The 16,376-nt window shown below is 44.5% G+C and overlaps 1 protein-coding gene across 1 annotated transcript; it reads left to right on the top strand.

Moving 5' to 3' along the window:
- Positions 1-2,991: 2,991 nt before the first annotated feature.
- LOC125455139 (endonuclease domain-containing 1 protein-like) lies at positions 2,992-12,996 on the top strand. The gene is made up of 2 exons (XM_048536803.2): positions 2,992-3,730; positions 7,530-12,996. Exons 1-2 carry the CDS (start codon positions 3,161-3,163, stop codon positions 8,607-8,609), a joined length of 1,650 nt encoding a protein of 549 aa, XP_048392760.1. The 5' UTR covers positions 2,992-3,160; the 3' UTR covers positions 8,610-12,996.
- Positions 12,997-16,376: the final 3,380 nt, after the last annotated feature.

The raw sequence follows: 16,376 nt of genomic DNA, 5'->3' as shown, positions 1-16,376 counted from the left end.
AGAATGTTTTCTGTGGTGCATCTGTAAAGGTTGGTGAGGACATGTTGAATTCCTTTTCCTCCTGAGGAAGAAGTGGCATTGTTGTGCTTTCTTCACCATCACATCAGTGTGGGTGGACCAGGACAGATTGCTGGTGATGGTCACTCCTAGGAACATGACGCTGTCAACCATTTCCACTTCAGCTCCATTAACTCCAGATAGGGGTGTGACCTCCCCCTTGCTTCCTGAGTCGATGGTTAGCACTTTAGTTTTGCTGACTGTTGACATCACTCTGCATTGCAAACCTAAATGTGCATTAATGAACCAGATCGGCTCTTTATTCCAGATGTTACAGGATAAAAATTTCACCATATAACCAGAGGGGGATTTGAACCCATGGCCCAGAACATTAATCAGCCTTGGGTCCCAGCTTGCTAGCCCAGTGTCATTACCTCTACTCAACACCTGCTCCAGAGCTCTAAGTTTAAAAGATAAAAATTGATTGGGACACCAAGGAGGAATTCCTCTACTCCATCAAAACAATGGCATGGGGAGCTGTTGTATCCAACTAAGAGGAGCCTTCGTTTCAAATTTCATCCAAAAGGTGGCCTCGCTGATAGTGCGAACCTCACCCAGGACAACACTATTGTGTCAGCGGAGATTATCGCTCTGGAGCGGATCTTGAACCCATGGGTTTCTGCCTCAAGAGCTGAGATTGCCACATGACTGATGCACAGCTCACAAATTGCGATAGCGACTAGACTTTAAAAGCACTTAATTGGCTGTGAGGCGTGCTGAAGTCACGAAATGTGCTGTAGAAATGCAAGTCCTGCCTTTCTAATTTGCCAGTAATGAGAAATTGCAGGTTGCTTTGCACTCAAACTACTTTCCAAAGTTCAAGGGTGCGCGTTTGTATTCCACCACTGGAGTGCGCTAGAACCTAAAGTAACACCAAGTGCTATTTATCCTGAAATCTTCTGACGGTTTCTTAGAAATGAGTGATGCAAGTTTCGGAAAGGGTGACAAATAATCCTGTAAATTGTGTTTGAAATGTACTGAACTTTCTTGACCAATAAGATGTACACTAATCTAACTCTTCTAGCAGAAGCCTTCTCAGGCAATGTTCAGTAACCCCGTGCAGGGTTACCAAGTGGCAAGGAGCACTTTCAGTAACAATGGTAACTGTTAGCCGAGACTCAGTCCATAGTCGTCTCAGTTCGGAGTCAGAAAATTGCGGGTTGATTTTGCTTTATTCCAAATATTTGGGCACAAAGATGAAGGCTGCACTAAGAGGTAGTAGGCTGTACTAAGGTCGAATTGATCACATTGCTGCTTGTATGAAATAACTGTGTGAAAATTGATTTTTAAAAAATATTCGTTCATGACAAGGCCAGCAATTGATCCCTATCCTTTGAAGTGCCCTTAAACTAAAATGGTGGCATAGAGGTAGTGTCAGCGTACGAGTGAACCCGACGCTCAGGTTAAAGCTCTGGGAACACTGTGCCACTGTGTGAAAGTGGAATCGAAAGGCAGCCGCAGTGACTGTAAAGTTATCATTGATTGTTGTTAAAAATTCATCTGGCTGTGTCGTGCCCTTTAGGGAAGGAGGTCTGCTAATCTTATCCGGTTCGGCCGACATGTGACTCCAGACGCAAGGCAAAGAGTCATTCTTAAACTAGCCTTTGAAACAGCTGAGCAAGCTGTTCAGTTCAAGGGGCAATGGGGGATGGGCAAAAAAATGCTGGCATTGTCACGTGAAAGAATGAAGGAAAAGAAACTGATTATGTATTCCCTTAGTGAAAAGCAGAAAAGAACATCGGAGAAAATTAAATCACCCTTCTGTCAATAACATACAGAACGAACAGCTGGGAGACAACTCAACTTCTAGTTATACAAAACTCACACAGTATGTAAATGATTAACTGAATTATTTCAAGCTGACAATATGTGATCCACGGACTTTAGTGCAGGATATACAAAATGGTAGACCTTTCGATTTTATTGAAAAGACCTGCATTTGCATTGTATGTAATTATTTGTGCTCTGAAAAGTTCATAACTGTGCATTCTATGCATATTTTATGCTTCAATACACATAATTATGTTATGAATGAAAACGACTCGTTTTTACCACCACGAGATCACCAGTACTATTAATTAACCAAGTGTTACCCATCAGGAGCTGTGCAACGATATCAAATACAGGGCAGGGGGTGTTAATACATTCTATCCACTTCTCCATGTGTCAGTCTGTGTATCTATCTGTTGAAAGAGTTCGGGGAAAAATTCACAAGGATGTTGCCGGGGTTGAAGGGTTTGAACGATAAGAAGAGGCTGAATGAGCTCGGGCTATTTTCCCTGGAAAGTCGGAGGCTACGGGGACACTGTAAAGAAATTTATAAAATCATGAGGGACATGGATAGGGTGAACAGCCAAGGTCTTTTTCACAGGGTGGTGGAGCCCAAAACTAGAGAGCATGGGTTTAAGGCGAGAGAGGAAAGATTTAACAGGGTCCTAAGGGTCAACTTCTTCATGCAAAGGGAGACGTGTGTATGGAAGGAGCTGCCGGAGGAAGTGGTGGAGGCTGGTACAATTACAACATTTAAAAGGCATCTGGATGGTACATGAATAGGAAGGGTTTAGAGGGATATGTGCTGGCAAATGGGACTAGATTTATGTAGGATATCTTGGTCGGCATGGACGAGGTGAACTGAAAGGTCTGTTTTCATGCTGTAAATCTCTTTAGCTCTGTGAAGAGAAAATCAAAGTTAACGTTTCAGGTCCGGTGACCCTTCCTCAGAACTGTCACCGAGCCCGAAACGTTAACTTTGATTTCTCTTCGCAGATGCTGCCAGACCTGTTGACCTTTTCCACATTTCTGTTTTCGAGTCTTATTTTTGTTTTTTCTTTTAAAAAAAACAAGAAACTACAAGTCCCAGGGTCCCTTGGAGTACCAACCAGCTTCCGTGACAGGTTCAGGGACACTGAATGATAACATCCGGCGCATTGCAGAGTTTTAACATACAGTACACACACAGTTGGGCGTTAGATCATGCTAACTGCATCTGACAGTGCAGAGGTGGAGGGAGCTGTCCAAATGTGAGACGGGCGCCGAAGGAATCACAGAATTGCAGGGGGCGTGTGATGCATTCGGCTATTTCCCCACGGGAGGAGCTGCTCCGATGTTGCTAGCACTGGCCGGAATATCAGTGACCAGCGCTTATCGAAGAATCAGCAGCGACCAGTTTGCGAACGTGGTGCAGATTCACCCCGGGGACAGAGACACTGCCCACGGAGACGGGCTGAGGCATGCAATCACATTAGAGGAGAAAGGATCTGTGGAAAACTCCCTACGTTCTCTCTCTCTCTCTCTCTCTCCCTTGCTGAAACTTTCAGCAGAAATCCGAACCCACCGCTCTTGGTGGAGAAGAAGAGATAGAAATCTAACAGTGGGGAGCCTGAGCATGGGGACAGGGAGCCGGGTGTTACTCCTGCTGCTGGCCGGGCTGGTGCAAGGGGAGGTGGTCCAGGATTTTGACAAGTGCAGCTGGTTTTTCCAGGGTGGGATCCCTCCTCGCGGATTCGAGAGTCAAAACTGGATCAAAATCTGCCAGCGGTTTAAGAATCATTACCACTATGCCACTCTGTACAACAGCGGGCTGCGGATCCCAGTCTACTCCGCCTACAGGTACCCCTGCACTATGGGCCAGAGTGCAGGCTACAGACCCAGCCCTTGGTTTTACGAACCGCAGGTAAAAATACCCGGACTAAAGTGCATCTGCATCTGGAGTACTGCGTACAGTGTTGGACCCCTTTACTTGAAGATGCAGACAGCTCACGGAAGGTTCATTAGATTAATCTCGGCGATTTTGAGCTTGTTTCTGAGCCGTTCAGGAATATACTCGCTAGAGTTTAGGACAATGAGAGATCTCATTGAGGTCTGTAAAATGCGAACAAGGACTGGTGAAGTGGAGGTAGAGACGATGCCTCCCCCTGGTGGGAAAATCTTGAATGAGAGGTCATAGTTATAGAATAAGGGGCAGCAGATTTCAAACAGAAATGAGAGGAAACAACTTCGCTGAAAGAATGGTGGATCTGTGGAATTCACTCCCCCATAGTGAGGTGGATACTGGGATTCTGAATTTTAAGGAGGAGACCGGCAGATTTTTAATTGGTTGCCAATTTATATGAAAAAGACAGGAAAGAGGCAGAGAGATGAAGTCAGCTATGATTGAACTGAATAGCAGGGCTTGAGGGGCTGGATGGACTGAATGGCCTCCTCCTGCTACTAGTTCTTAAGCTCTGCTTCTGTTATCTGCTTGTTACAAAATAATGGAGTTGTGTGGAGATTGCTGATTAGCTGAAGGGGTAATTACAAAAATCACATTTTGTTGTTCGCCCTCTTGAGTAGGCCCAATCAGCTCAAAAATTGATCACTTGGCTGCATTGCTAATACTGTGCTCAAAAAAAAATTAAAAGTTTTGGTTATAAATGCGACGGTTCAGTCTAATTCAATCCAAAAGCGTGTTCAAGCATGACCTCCAGCCACGAATAGGTTCAGATTTTTCATTTAAAAATTCAGAACAGTGAATGAAGAGGGAGTAAATACAGCTAAATTGTTTACAGTGATAGCAGTAAACAGTAATCAGATTTAAGGCATTTGACACTAAATGCTCAGGCCACTGCTTTTCTTAAGACTATAACACATAGGAGCAGAAGTAGGCCATTCAGCCCATTGAGTCTGCTCTGCCATTCAGTGAGATCGTGGCTGATCTGATAATCCTTAACTCCTTTTTCCTATAACTCTTGTTACCCTTACTGATAAAAAAAATCTCTCTCTCAGCTTTGAATATACTTAATGCCCAGCCTAACAAGCCCTTTGTAGTAAAGAATTCCACAGATTCACTACCATCTGAGAGAAGAAATTCCTCCTCATCTCTGTCTTAAATGTGTGATCCCTTATTGTTAGATTATGTCCTGTGATCCTAGACTCTCCCATAAGTGGAAACAACCTCTCCAAATCCGCCCTGTCAAGTCCTCTATGAATCTTCTGTGTTTCAATAAGGTTTTCTGTTAACCCTCCCATATTCCAATGAGTACAAATTCACTCTGCTCAACCTCTCCACACTCCATAGTTAATATCAGCCTAGTGAACTTTCTCTGAACTGCCTGCAGTATACCTTTCATAGATAAGGGGCCCACAACTGTTCAAAGTATTCCAGCTTCGTTGATATTAATAACCTGAATTTGGGTATATAACTGATCATTTGCAAGTTTGCACGGGGTTAAAAACTTAAAAGTACCGTGAAATGTAGGGAGCGTACTTGAGGATTTCAAGAGGACCTACTCAACCTCAAGCCTCACCTCCATCTCCTACCTCCTAACCTCATCCCGCCCCCTTGACCTGCCCGTCCTCCCCTGACCTATCCCCTCCCTACCTCCCCACCTACACTCACCTCTACTGGCTCCATCCCCGCCCCTTTAACTTATCTGTCTCCCCTCCACCTACCTTCTCCTCTATCCATCTTCGGTCCGCCTCCCCCTCTCTCCCTATTTATTCCAGTTCCCTCTCCGATGAAGGGTCTAGGCCCGAAACGTCAGCTTTTGTGCTCCTGAGATGCTGCTTGGCCTGCTGTGTTCATCCAGCCCCACACTTTGTTATCTAGGAGCACTAGGCAAATGAAGTTCAATGTAGAGAAGAGTGAGGTGCTCAGAAGAATGAGGCGAGATAATGGGAAATCCTAATGGGATGTAGCAACAGAGAGATGTGGGTGACATTGGTATACAGATGGTTGAAGGTGTTAAGGCCAGTTGGAAAAGCTGTTAAGAAGGCATACAAGATCCTGAGTTTTATAAATAGAAGTACAGATTATAATAGCTAAGACATTAGGGAAGAGATTTCTGAACACTCACTGGTTAGGTGTCCTCTAGAGGATTGTATCCAATTCTGGACACAACAATTTAGGAAAGGTTATGAAGGCTTTAGAGAGTGTGCTAAAGAGATTTACAGTTAGGTCACTTTTGGAGTATTGCATTCAATTCTGGTCTCCCTGCTATAGGAAAGGTGTCATTAAACTTAAAAAGGTGTGGAAATGACTTCCAAGGATGTTTCTGGGGTCGGAGGCTTTGAGCTATAGGAAAAGCAGAATAATAGGCTGAGGCTTTTTTCCCTGGAGTGTCAGAGGCTAAGAGGTGACCTTATAGAGGTTTATAAAATCATGAGGGGCTTGGATAGGGTGATAGACAATGTCTTTTTCCCAGGACAGGGGATTCCAAAACTGAGAGGGCATAGATTTAAGGTGAGAGTGGAAAGATAAAGAAAGGACCTAAAGGGCAACTTTTTTCACACAGAGGGTGGTGTGTGTATGGAATGAGCTGCCAGAGGAAGTGGTGGAGGCTGGTTCAATTACTACATTTAAAAGGCATCTGGATGGGTACATCGGTAGGAAGGGTTTGGACGGATATGGCCCAAATGCTGGCAGACAGAACTAGATTAATTTGGGATATCTAGTTGGCATGGAGAGTTGAACTGGAGGGTCTGTTTACATACTGTGCAACTCTATGACATATCGTTCGAAGAATTATTGCAGAGATGAGGTACTTTAGTTATGTGGATATGTTGGAGAGATTGGAGCTGTTTCCCTTAGAGAAGAGAAGGTTAAGAGGTGATTTTATAGAGATGTTTAAAATCATGAGGGCTCCAGTCAGAGAGAAACTGTTCCCAATGGCAGAAAATGTAAGAACCAGAGGAGACAGACAACAGGAGGAAAATGGGTGATTAGGATGTGGAGTGCACTGCCTGAGATGATGGTAAGGGCAGATGCAACTGTAGCTTTCAAATGGAATGCGATAAACATCAGGAGAGAATAAAATCGGACGGATATAGGAAAGGGTGGGAAGGTGTGACTTACTCAGTTACTTTGGCAGATGGTCAGCACTGTCTGAATGGTCTGTTTCTGTGCTATAGTCATTCTGTAACTGTGGTTTTATGCTTTGTGACTCTACTATTGTAACTTGTGTTGCCTTAAATAGCAAATTAAAATAAATAGCATTTAAAATAAATGAATACATCTTATAATAATGATTTATTGGTACAAAAATTTATTATAATAGGGTAAAATGAAGAAATGGCTTGAATTTATTTGTAGGAATCTGTGGAATTCTTTACTGCAAAGAGCTTTCAAATCTACATCTTATATATTCAAGGTTCAGATAGCAAGATTTTTAATCTGTACAAAAATCAAGAGTTACAGGAAAGTGGAGTTCAGGATTATCAAATCAGCCATGATGTCACTGGCAGATCAGACTTGAAGGGCTGAATGGCCTACTGCTGCTTCTACGTCTTATGATCTTATATTTGGGGAAAAGAATTACAAGGATGTGAACTGGTAGTGAATCACATTGCTCCCAGATTCCTGGTGTGGTGATGTTTGTGAGTATGGTCCAATTGTTTCGTCACTGGGTGGCCCTGGTCAGGTAGATGAAGGTTGATCAAAGAAATAAATACTAGTGCTTGATCGTTTCTCACATTTGCATCTCTCTCGCTTTCAGATCGATGATCCTGCTGCGGCAAGTGAAATGAAGAGTTGCACTGTGCCTTCCAGTGCCCTTCAGGCAGTTGAGTCAGATTACAAGAATGGACAATATGAGCGAGGCCATCTGTACCCGTTCAAGCTGAATGATAAGGAGAGTGCCACGAGTACCTGTACCCTCACTAACGCGGTACCCGAAAGTCACGGAGCCAATGTCAGGTGGCTTCACCAGGTGGAATCCTTGGTCCGGAAGCTGGCACAGATATGCCACCAGTCCAAACGGACAATGCACGTGGTCACAGGTGCTGCCAAGCCGACACAAGTGAAAATGAACAACAGAGTATCGGTGCCCGGTCTGGTCTGGACTGCTCTTTGCTGCACCATTCCACAGGATCCAAATAATGATCCTGGTCCAAGTGGCAATGTGGTTTCAGAGGAAATGGTCACACCAACATACAATAAAGACTTTTCTTTTGCATTTATGAAAAACATGGAACCAGAAGCAGATGCAGAGCACCTGACAGTGAGGGAGGTACAGGAAAGACTGGGAGTGGGCAAGATTTTTGACACCTGCAGGGGAACAACTAAACACGATGAAGAAGAGACCTTCAAGGAGGTGGGAGCATTGGTGTCCAACCTGGTAACTATTATAGATGATCAGGAGGACAATTCTCTCCCGATACCAGCAGAAGAGGACCCAACAGCTGATAGTGATGATTTGGCAACACAGCAAACTGATACACCGTTGGAACCAACCAGCAAAGAGGTTGATGAAGTCTGCCAGTCTACCATCACTAATGCCTTGGCCCCAGTTGGAAGAATGATCACCTTGGTCACCAATGGGATATCAGCCTTTGCCAGACTCATCACAACTGTTATCAACGTAGCTCGAATTTTGACGGTGACCATTTTGAGAGTCCCCATGGGGATTATCCACGACTGTGCCAGCTGCTTGACCATCATGGTCAAGTATCTAATCGTCATGGTGGCCACGGTTCCCCAAGACCTCTTGGGTATCGTGGGCAGCATTGTATCGGACACTGCGGGTATCATTGCATGGTCTGCCAGGTTGATCAAATATCTTGTCAGAATTCTATAATTCTGTGCAGATTGAATGGTTAGATCTCCAGATAATACCAAATTGAGACATTCTGTGTCAATAATCCCGACCGCAAGGAGTCATCACTTACAACCAGCCCTACCACTACCCCCAACCATTAAAACACTTGCTCCTAAAACCCATAACCTCACCAACATCTCAATAAGTGTGTTGCCACTGAGTTCTGAAACCCAGGCAAACTCTGCCTGGGTCAATATTTATCCTCTAACTAACATCTCTAAAATGAATTTTTCTGGATGATATTTAGTTTGCTTACTTGGGCCCATTTGCTGTGCATTATGTATATTACAACAGTGAGCACGCTCATTCGTTGGCTGAAAAGTGCTTTAGAACATCCTAAAAACTTGAAAGATCCTACATCTTTCGGTATTGGGATGCAAATTCCCCTAATGTAGGCATTGAGATTATTGGCCGATCAGTAATATAAGTGAAGAAGTCCTTCCTGTTTAACCATTGTTTGTTCCTAACGCAATATATTTGTAGAAATGAGGTATATAATTAAGTGACTGTTGGGTGTTGGATTTGGACGAAGCAGGTGCTACAATACATGTAGGAAATGGAGCTAAACAAACCCCTTACAACCATGAGGTCCTCGAAAAGCACTACAATATTGTGGCTTCCTTTTCAACATGATTTGTAAAACTTAAGCTTGTCAGTTGTCCAATGAATGCTTAGTTTCTTTCCTATTTTGGGGGTGTTTGAGAGGTGGGAGCTTTGAAGCTAAGTGGGTCTGCTGGGTCAGGCATATCTGGTTCTCAATTGTTGTTGCTAGATTCAACCATTAGCAGCAGGCTTGACAGTCTGATAGGTAAGCCAGGTAGATCAAACAGTATTTCAGAAAACTGTCATGGTCCCGTTAATAATCCAAGATTCACAACCTATCTTGGATCATTAATAGACATGTGCAGAAAATTTTCACGCATTTCTGTGCGTTCTAACAGGTAAAACAATCCCAGTTGGGGAATAAGTTTAATATCCTGCTACTTGCAGTGCTGGTGCAGTGGCTGCAACTGCTTAAACTCTACCTGTATGTGAGTGAGACACCCAGAAGTTTGAGTGTTCCAACTTGCAGCTGAGGTCTCCCTGAACTCACAGTCTCTAACAGCTGGAAAGAGTAGGACAGTAATTGCACAGCAACACCATCACATCCAAGAACCCCCTGCAAATCCCTCTTGGGTATGCATTGTTCAATTCCTTTATCCTCGCTGAATTAAAATCCTTGAACTCCCTCCCTGACAGCACTGTGGAGCAGCTTGACCATACAGTCTGTAGCATTTTAAGCTTATGGTTCACGCGCACCTTCTCAAGGGCAGCATTGGGCAATAAATACTGGCCTTGCCAACAGCATTCAGCATCCAAAAAGGAATGTTAAGACATTTGGAGATGTCCTGTGCACTTCATTATCAAATGAACAAAATTGCTGTGGGGCAAGGCTTCAGTAGCTATAGTCAGAAACAGAGTCATGGATTTTAATGCATGTTAATACGCTTGATTGACTAAGTGTGACACTTACACGCATGAAGCATTTTAACTCATGTGATTACATATCGAGTCAAGCTTTGTTATTCCAAACTATTAGCAGTCATAAACACAAAGCAGTGACTGTTTGGAGCAGGCTGCCTAGGTGAAAGCTAATATTGCAAATTCAAGTGGCTGCATGTTGACAGAAAATGAGATTGAAATGTATGAGAGTAGTGTTTGGGGCTTATTGGAGTTGGGAACTGGTCAGATGGATGACAATGAACTCTCCTGATCCTCAACCTTTAAAATGATTCTTTGTCCTACGTGATCGCTCTTTATACATATATTTATACAGGAAACGGGTTTCTCGGTGACTGTGCTGGGGTCGTTTGGGAAAATTCTTCTCCACTTTATTTTTGTACATTGTACCGTCAAAAACTTCCGCGTTAGAAGTAGCAGATATTTAGAAACCGTGAAGGGTCTAGGCCCGAAACGTCAGCTTTCCTGCTCCTCTGATGCTGCTTGGCCTGCTGTGTTCATCCAGCTCCACACCTTGTTATCTCGGTTTTACAGCTATCATTTTTCATTGTAATTACTTGCAGGGACTGAACTCATGCCGGAATCTGCACGTGTGCACCAGTGCTGGGTGTTCACTGGATGTTATGCATTTGGATTGTCGTCAGGCGTTCAGTTGGAAGCCATGTGGCAACTTGTTACTTGTGCATAGGCTACGGCAAGGCTATACGTGGGATATTTTATGCAGTTTTAGCCTCCATATTTAAGAAAAGATGTACCTACCTGCTGTGGTCCAGCAAAGGTCCAGTAGAATGGTCTTGGGGATGTGGGGGTTGGCCAACGATGAGAGGCTAAGTAAATTGACTTGATATTCCCTGGAGTTTAGAAGAATGAGAGGTGATCACATTGAAACAAGATTCTGAAGGGGCATGACAGGATATACAGTGAGAGATTGTTTCTGCAGGTTGAGGGATTGATAAAACGGGGGCACAGTCTCCAAGTAAGGGCCTCATCTTTTAGGACCATGAAGGCAAGTAACTTGGTCACTCAGAGGATTGTGGGTGCCTGCATCTTTTGATTTCTCATGGAATCAGGGAATGTTGAGAGTAGATGGGAAAGTGGAGTCGAAGCCACTAAGATATTGAATGGCAGAGCAGGCTTGATGCTGAATGGTCTACTTCTGCCCTGACCTCCTATGATTTTTCAAATCGTTGAGCAGATGATTGATAAGACACAGCAAGACTTACGCACTGAACTCACATAACTCGATCGGAGCAACTTCTCCGTTTGTGATAAAAGTGCACATTTCACCAGCTCACAATCAGTACTTGCCTTAAAAACGTAACTTTGAATTATCCTGCTTATTCGAGCCTTTTTGCAATCTTTCCTGAATTGAACTGCCTTCGGTTTAAGCAAAACTGACTGTGCTGTAGTTCAGTGGGAAGCTTCCGATTTTATATCCCAGCCCAGGTCTTGAGCCCAAAATTCCAGGCTGACATTCCAGTGGCAGTACTGAGGGGCTGCTGCGCGAGTGGAGATGATGACTTTCAGACAGAGTTTTAAAGAAGACACCCTATACCTCATTAGATAGATTTAAAAGGTTTCATTCCTTGCGTTAACAAGGTGTAGAGCTCGATGAACACAGCAGGCCAGGCAGCATAAGAGCGGCAGGAAAGTTGCTGGACCTGGATCCTTCCCGAAACGTCAGCCTTCCTGCTCCTCTGATGCTGCTTGGCCTGCTGTGTTCATCCAGCCCCACACTTTGTTATCTTGGATTCTCCAGCATCTGCAGTTCCCATTATCTCTGATCGCAATTTTAACAAGACGTTCCTGCTGGTTCTGGCCAATGCTTATTAGCATCTCAAAAGAAAAGATTATCTGGCCATTGTCACATTGCGGTATGCAAGATTCACAAATTGTCCACTGTGTTTCCGATATTACAGCAGCAACTAGGCTTGAGAGAGCACTCGCAGCCTCTGAAGGTCTTTGATAAAATCCTATGATCCTAAGAGCTGTACATACGTAACATTCTGTTAATCCAGCCTTACTGTACCTGGGATAACAAGGTGTGGAGCTGGATGAACACAGGAGGCCAAGCAGCATCTTAGGAGCACAAAAGCTGACGTTTCGGGCCTAGACCCTTCAGAAAAGGGGGATAGGGAGAGGGTTCTGAAATAGATAGGGAGAGAGGGGGAGGTGGATTGAAGATGGCTAGAGGAGAAGGTAGGTGGAGAGGAAAGTATAGGTGGGGAGGTAGGGAGATGATAGGGCAATCCGGGGAGGACGGACAGGTCAAGGGGGCGGGATGAGGTTAGTAGGTAGGAAATGGAGGTGCGGCTTGAGGTGGGAGGAGGGGCTAGGTGAGAGGAAGAACAGGTTAGGGAGGCGGGGATGAGCTGGGCTGGTTTTGGGATGCAGTGGGGGGGAGGGGAGATTTTGTGGCTTACTGTACCTGGTCTGCTCGTCCTCTCCCTCTGTTTTTATTATTGCATTCGATTCAGGCTAAAGGGTTTAAAAATTCAGCAGGCCAAGTCAGGCTAAATAATTCCCGGATACGTTCGTGGAATTATTTCCTGTCATTTGTGTGCCTATCCCATCTCCAAAGCTACGTGAATGCACTTTGCTTATAACCTTTTCTTTGCCAAATTATTTAAGTGGAAAAATGGTGAAAAAGGAAAAACAAATCTGAAGGTTAATGACAAAAATTCAAGCAGATGCCATTGAAACGAATTGGTAATCTGAGTAGGAAGCCATTTGAAGGATTGTAAACTGAGCCATTGTATTTTTTTAAATTTGTGTCTCCCCCTCTAATCAGTGTTAGGCCACTGACCTTTCCAATGTGTGTAAAAGATCTGGCCTATCATGAGCAAATAAAGTCACTATAATCCCATGGGGCTGCTGTCTCATCAGAATTGAACCCACTCTGTCAGCATCTACTCTACATTGCAAACCAGCCATCTAGTCAACTGAGCTAACCAACCCAAAAATAGAAATGCTGTCAAAGAGGTTAGTGAATTGGATAAACAGGTACTAAATTAAACTTAATGCAGATAAATGTGAGGTGCTACCTCAGAGAGAGAGTGAAACAGGAGAAATAAACACTTACTGGTTAAAGTTTATAAGGAATACAGGAGTAAATGCCTTCCTTCCAACAGATCGCAAAATTGGTAGCTGTGACAACCTTCCACCTTGTAAGAAGATAATTTGCAAGGTGATGGTCAACTCTGTGTTAAATCTTACCTGGTGTAGATCAGGGGCCCCCTTCTGTTATGGTGATCTCTCATTTTAGCTACAGAGGAAGACTGGGCTGGCTCAGTCTCTTTCTTCTCTGGGCACTGTTCTGTCCTTTTCATTGCTGCTTTTCTTTTCCACTGCCTTTGCGAACAGTCAGCCCCCAGGGATTACACCCATCAGTAAGCGTCTTCCAATTCAATGTCAATGCCCACAGTTTTCATGTGTCATTTGGGGTCACCCTTGTAGTGAAGGCATTGACCACTTGCATGTTGTGACCTAGAGGCCAGTTCACCACAGTCTCTATGACTATCATCCATCCAGTGTATAAGGCTAAGCCAGTTCATTAAAAATTGGAGAATAACAAAGACACCCAATATTTACATAACTCATTTAACATGATGGAACATCCCTGGACACTTGACAGCAGCAGGATAAAACTAAGTAGGGCACCAATAGGAGCTATTTTGGCAGATGATCAAATATTTGGTCAATAGGTCGGTTTTGTTGAATCTCTTAAAGAAGGAAAGCCAGTTAGAGAGATGGAGTTCAGTAGGAAGGCTATCCAGAACATCAGGTCAATTAGCAAAGGTTTGATCACAATATTAGAACAATTAAGATTGGGGATGGTCAGGAAACTAGAGTTAGAGAAGTACAGATATCTTGGAGGCATTGAGGAAATTACAGAGTCCGGGAATTTCAATACATGTTTATACAGAAATGGGTAAGACACAAGGGATACCCAGTGTTATAACTGGGAGCACAGAGTACATAAAACAAAGTGATGATGGCATAGTGGTATGATCACTCGATTATTAACCCAGAGACCCACATAATGTACTGGGGCCCTGGCAGATGTAGAATTTGAATTCAATTTTTAAAAAAATCAAGAATTGTGAGGTTAATGATGACAATGAAGCCATGATCAATTGTCAGGAGAAAGCCATATGGTCCACTGATGCTCTTGAGGAAAGGAAATCTGCTGTCCTTACCTGGTCTAGCCAACATGTGACTGCAGGCCCACAGCAATGTCATTGACTCTTAACTGCCCTCTAGGCAAGTAAGGATGAGTAATAAATGCTGGCTGATCCAGCAATACCCACAAGCATTCTACTATCATTCTCATAGCTGGTGCTTCCACCTTAAAGACTTGCCTTAATTACTGAGATAACAAAGTGTGGAGCTGGATGAACACAGCAGGCCAAGCAGCATCTCAGGAGTACAAAAGCTGACGTTTCGGGCCTAGACCCTTCATCAGAGAGAAGGGTCTAGGCCCGAAAGATGCTCCTGAGATGCTGCTTGGCCTGCTGTGTTCATCCAGCTCCACACTTTGTTATCTTGGATTCTCCAGCATCTGCAGTTCCCATTATCACTTGCCTTAATTACTGTCAGTTCCTCCAAGACATCTTCAGTCCTTTTGTTGAGCATTTAAAATTAAAATGTTCTTGAGACAACGTTCATATCTGTGAATGTTTTTCTTTAAAACTCCACCAAAGAGCCTTTGTCACCTGCACTCAGAAGGATGTCGGAGTTGTGAAGAGGGTAGCAGGGAGATTGGGGTTGAGAAGCTGTTCTTCTGCAGAATGTCAAGGGAAACTGGACCCATTTTCATTAGAACCACATTGGGTAACTGAGCATCTGAGAGAGAGAATAAAGGAATAAGGAATGGGTTTCTATATACAGAAGGCCAAGGAAGGTCCCATCAGAAACAATGGTTGGAGCAGAATCCACAATAGCTTTTGAAAGAAAATACATAAATAATTGTAAAAAGTAAGGGTATTGCGGAAAGACATGAAATGGGACTAGGTGGATAGACCTTTCTTCCCAAAAGTGTCACAAGTGCATTGTCCTCAATGTCCTCCTTCTGTGCCAAAACACTCTATGATTCCACAAGTAATGAGATTAAGACAGGAGATAACAAGGTTTAGAGCTGGATGAACACAGGAGGCCAAGCAGCATCAGAGGACAGGAAGGCTGACGTTTCAGGCCAAGACCCTTCTTCAGAAATGGGCGAGGGGAAGGGGGTTCGGAAATAAATGGGGAGAGAGGGGGAGGCGGATAGAGGACAGGATAGTTGGAGAGGAGACAGACAGGTCAAAGAGGCGGGGATGGAGCCAGTAAAGGTGAGTGTAGGTGGGGAGTTAGTGTGGGGATAGGTTAGTCTAGGGAGGACGGACAGGTCAAGGGGGCAGGATGAGGTTAGTAGGTAGGAGATGGGGGTGGGGCTTGGGATGAGAGGAGGGTATAGGTGGGAGGAAGGACAGGTTAGGGAGGTGGGGAAGAACTGGGCTTGTTTTGGGATGAGGTCGGGGGAGGGGAGATTTTGAAGCTTGTGAAATCCACATTGATACCATTGGGCTTCAGGGTTCTCAAGCAGAATATGAGTTGCTGTTCCTGTAACCTTTGGGTGGCATCGTTGTGGCACTGCAGGAGGCCCAGGATGGACATGTCGTCTGAGGAGTGGGAGCGGAAGTTGAAATGGTTCGCGACTGGGAGGTGCAGTTGTTTATTGCGAACCGAGTGTAGGTGTTCTGCAAAGTGATCCCCAAGCCTGTGCTTGGTTTCCCCAATGTAGAGGAGGCCACATTGGGAACAATGGATGCAGTATACCACATTGGCAGATGTGCAAATGAACATCTGCTTGATGTGGAAAGTCTTCTTGGAGCCTGGGATGGGGATGAGGGAGGAGGTTTGGGGCAGGTGCAGCACTTCCTGCGATTGCGGGGAAAAGTGCCGGGTGAGGTGGGGCTGGAGGGGACTGTGGAGCAGACAAGGGAGTCACGGAGAGAGTGGTCCCTCCGGAAAGCAGACAAGGGTGGGGAGGAAAAAATGTCTTTGGTGGTGGGGTCGGATCGCAGATGGCGGAAGTGTCGGAGGATGATGCGTTGGATCCGGAGGTTGGTGGTGTGGTACGTGAAGATGAGAGGGATTCTGTTTTGGTTGTTATTGCAGTGAGGGGGTGTGAGGGATGAGTTGCGGGATATGCGGGAGACACGGTCGAGGGCATTCTCGACCACTGGGGGGGGGGGATGTTGCAAT

Source organism: Stegostoma tigrinum, chromosome 9, assembly GCF_030684315.1.
Source record: "Stegostoma tigrinum isolate sSteTig4 chromosome 9, sSteTig4.hap1, whole genome shotgun sequence".
Classification (NCBI taxonomy): domain Eukaryota; kingdom Metazoa; phylum Chordata; class Chondrichthyes; order Orectolobiformes; family Stegostomatidae; genus Stegostoma; species Stegostoma tigrinum.
The sequence above is the reverse complement of the archived record's forward strand: the minus strand, read 5'-3'. Positions and strand labels throughout refer to the sequence as shown.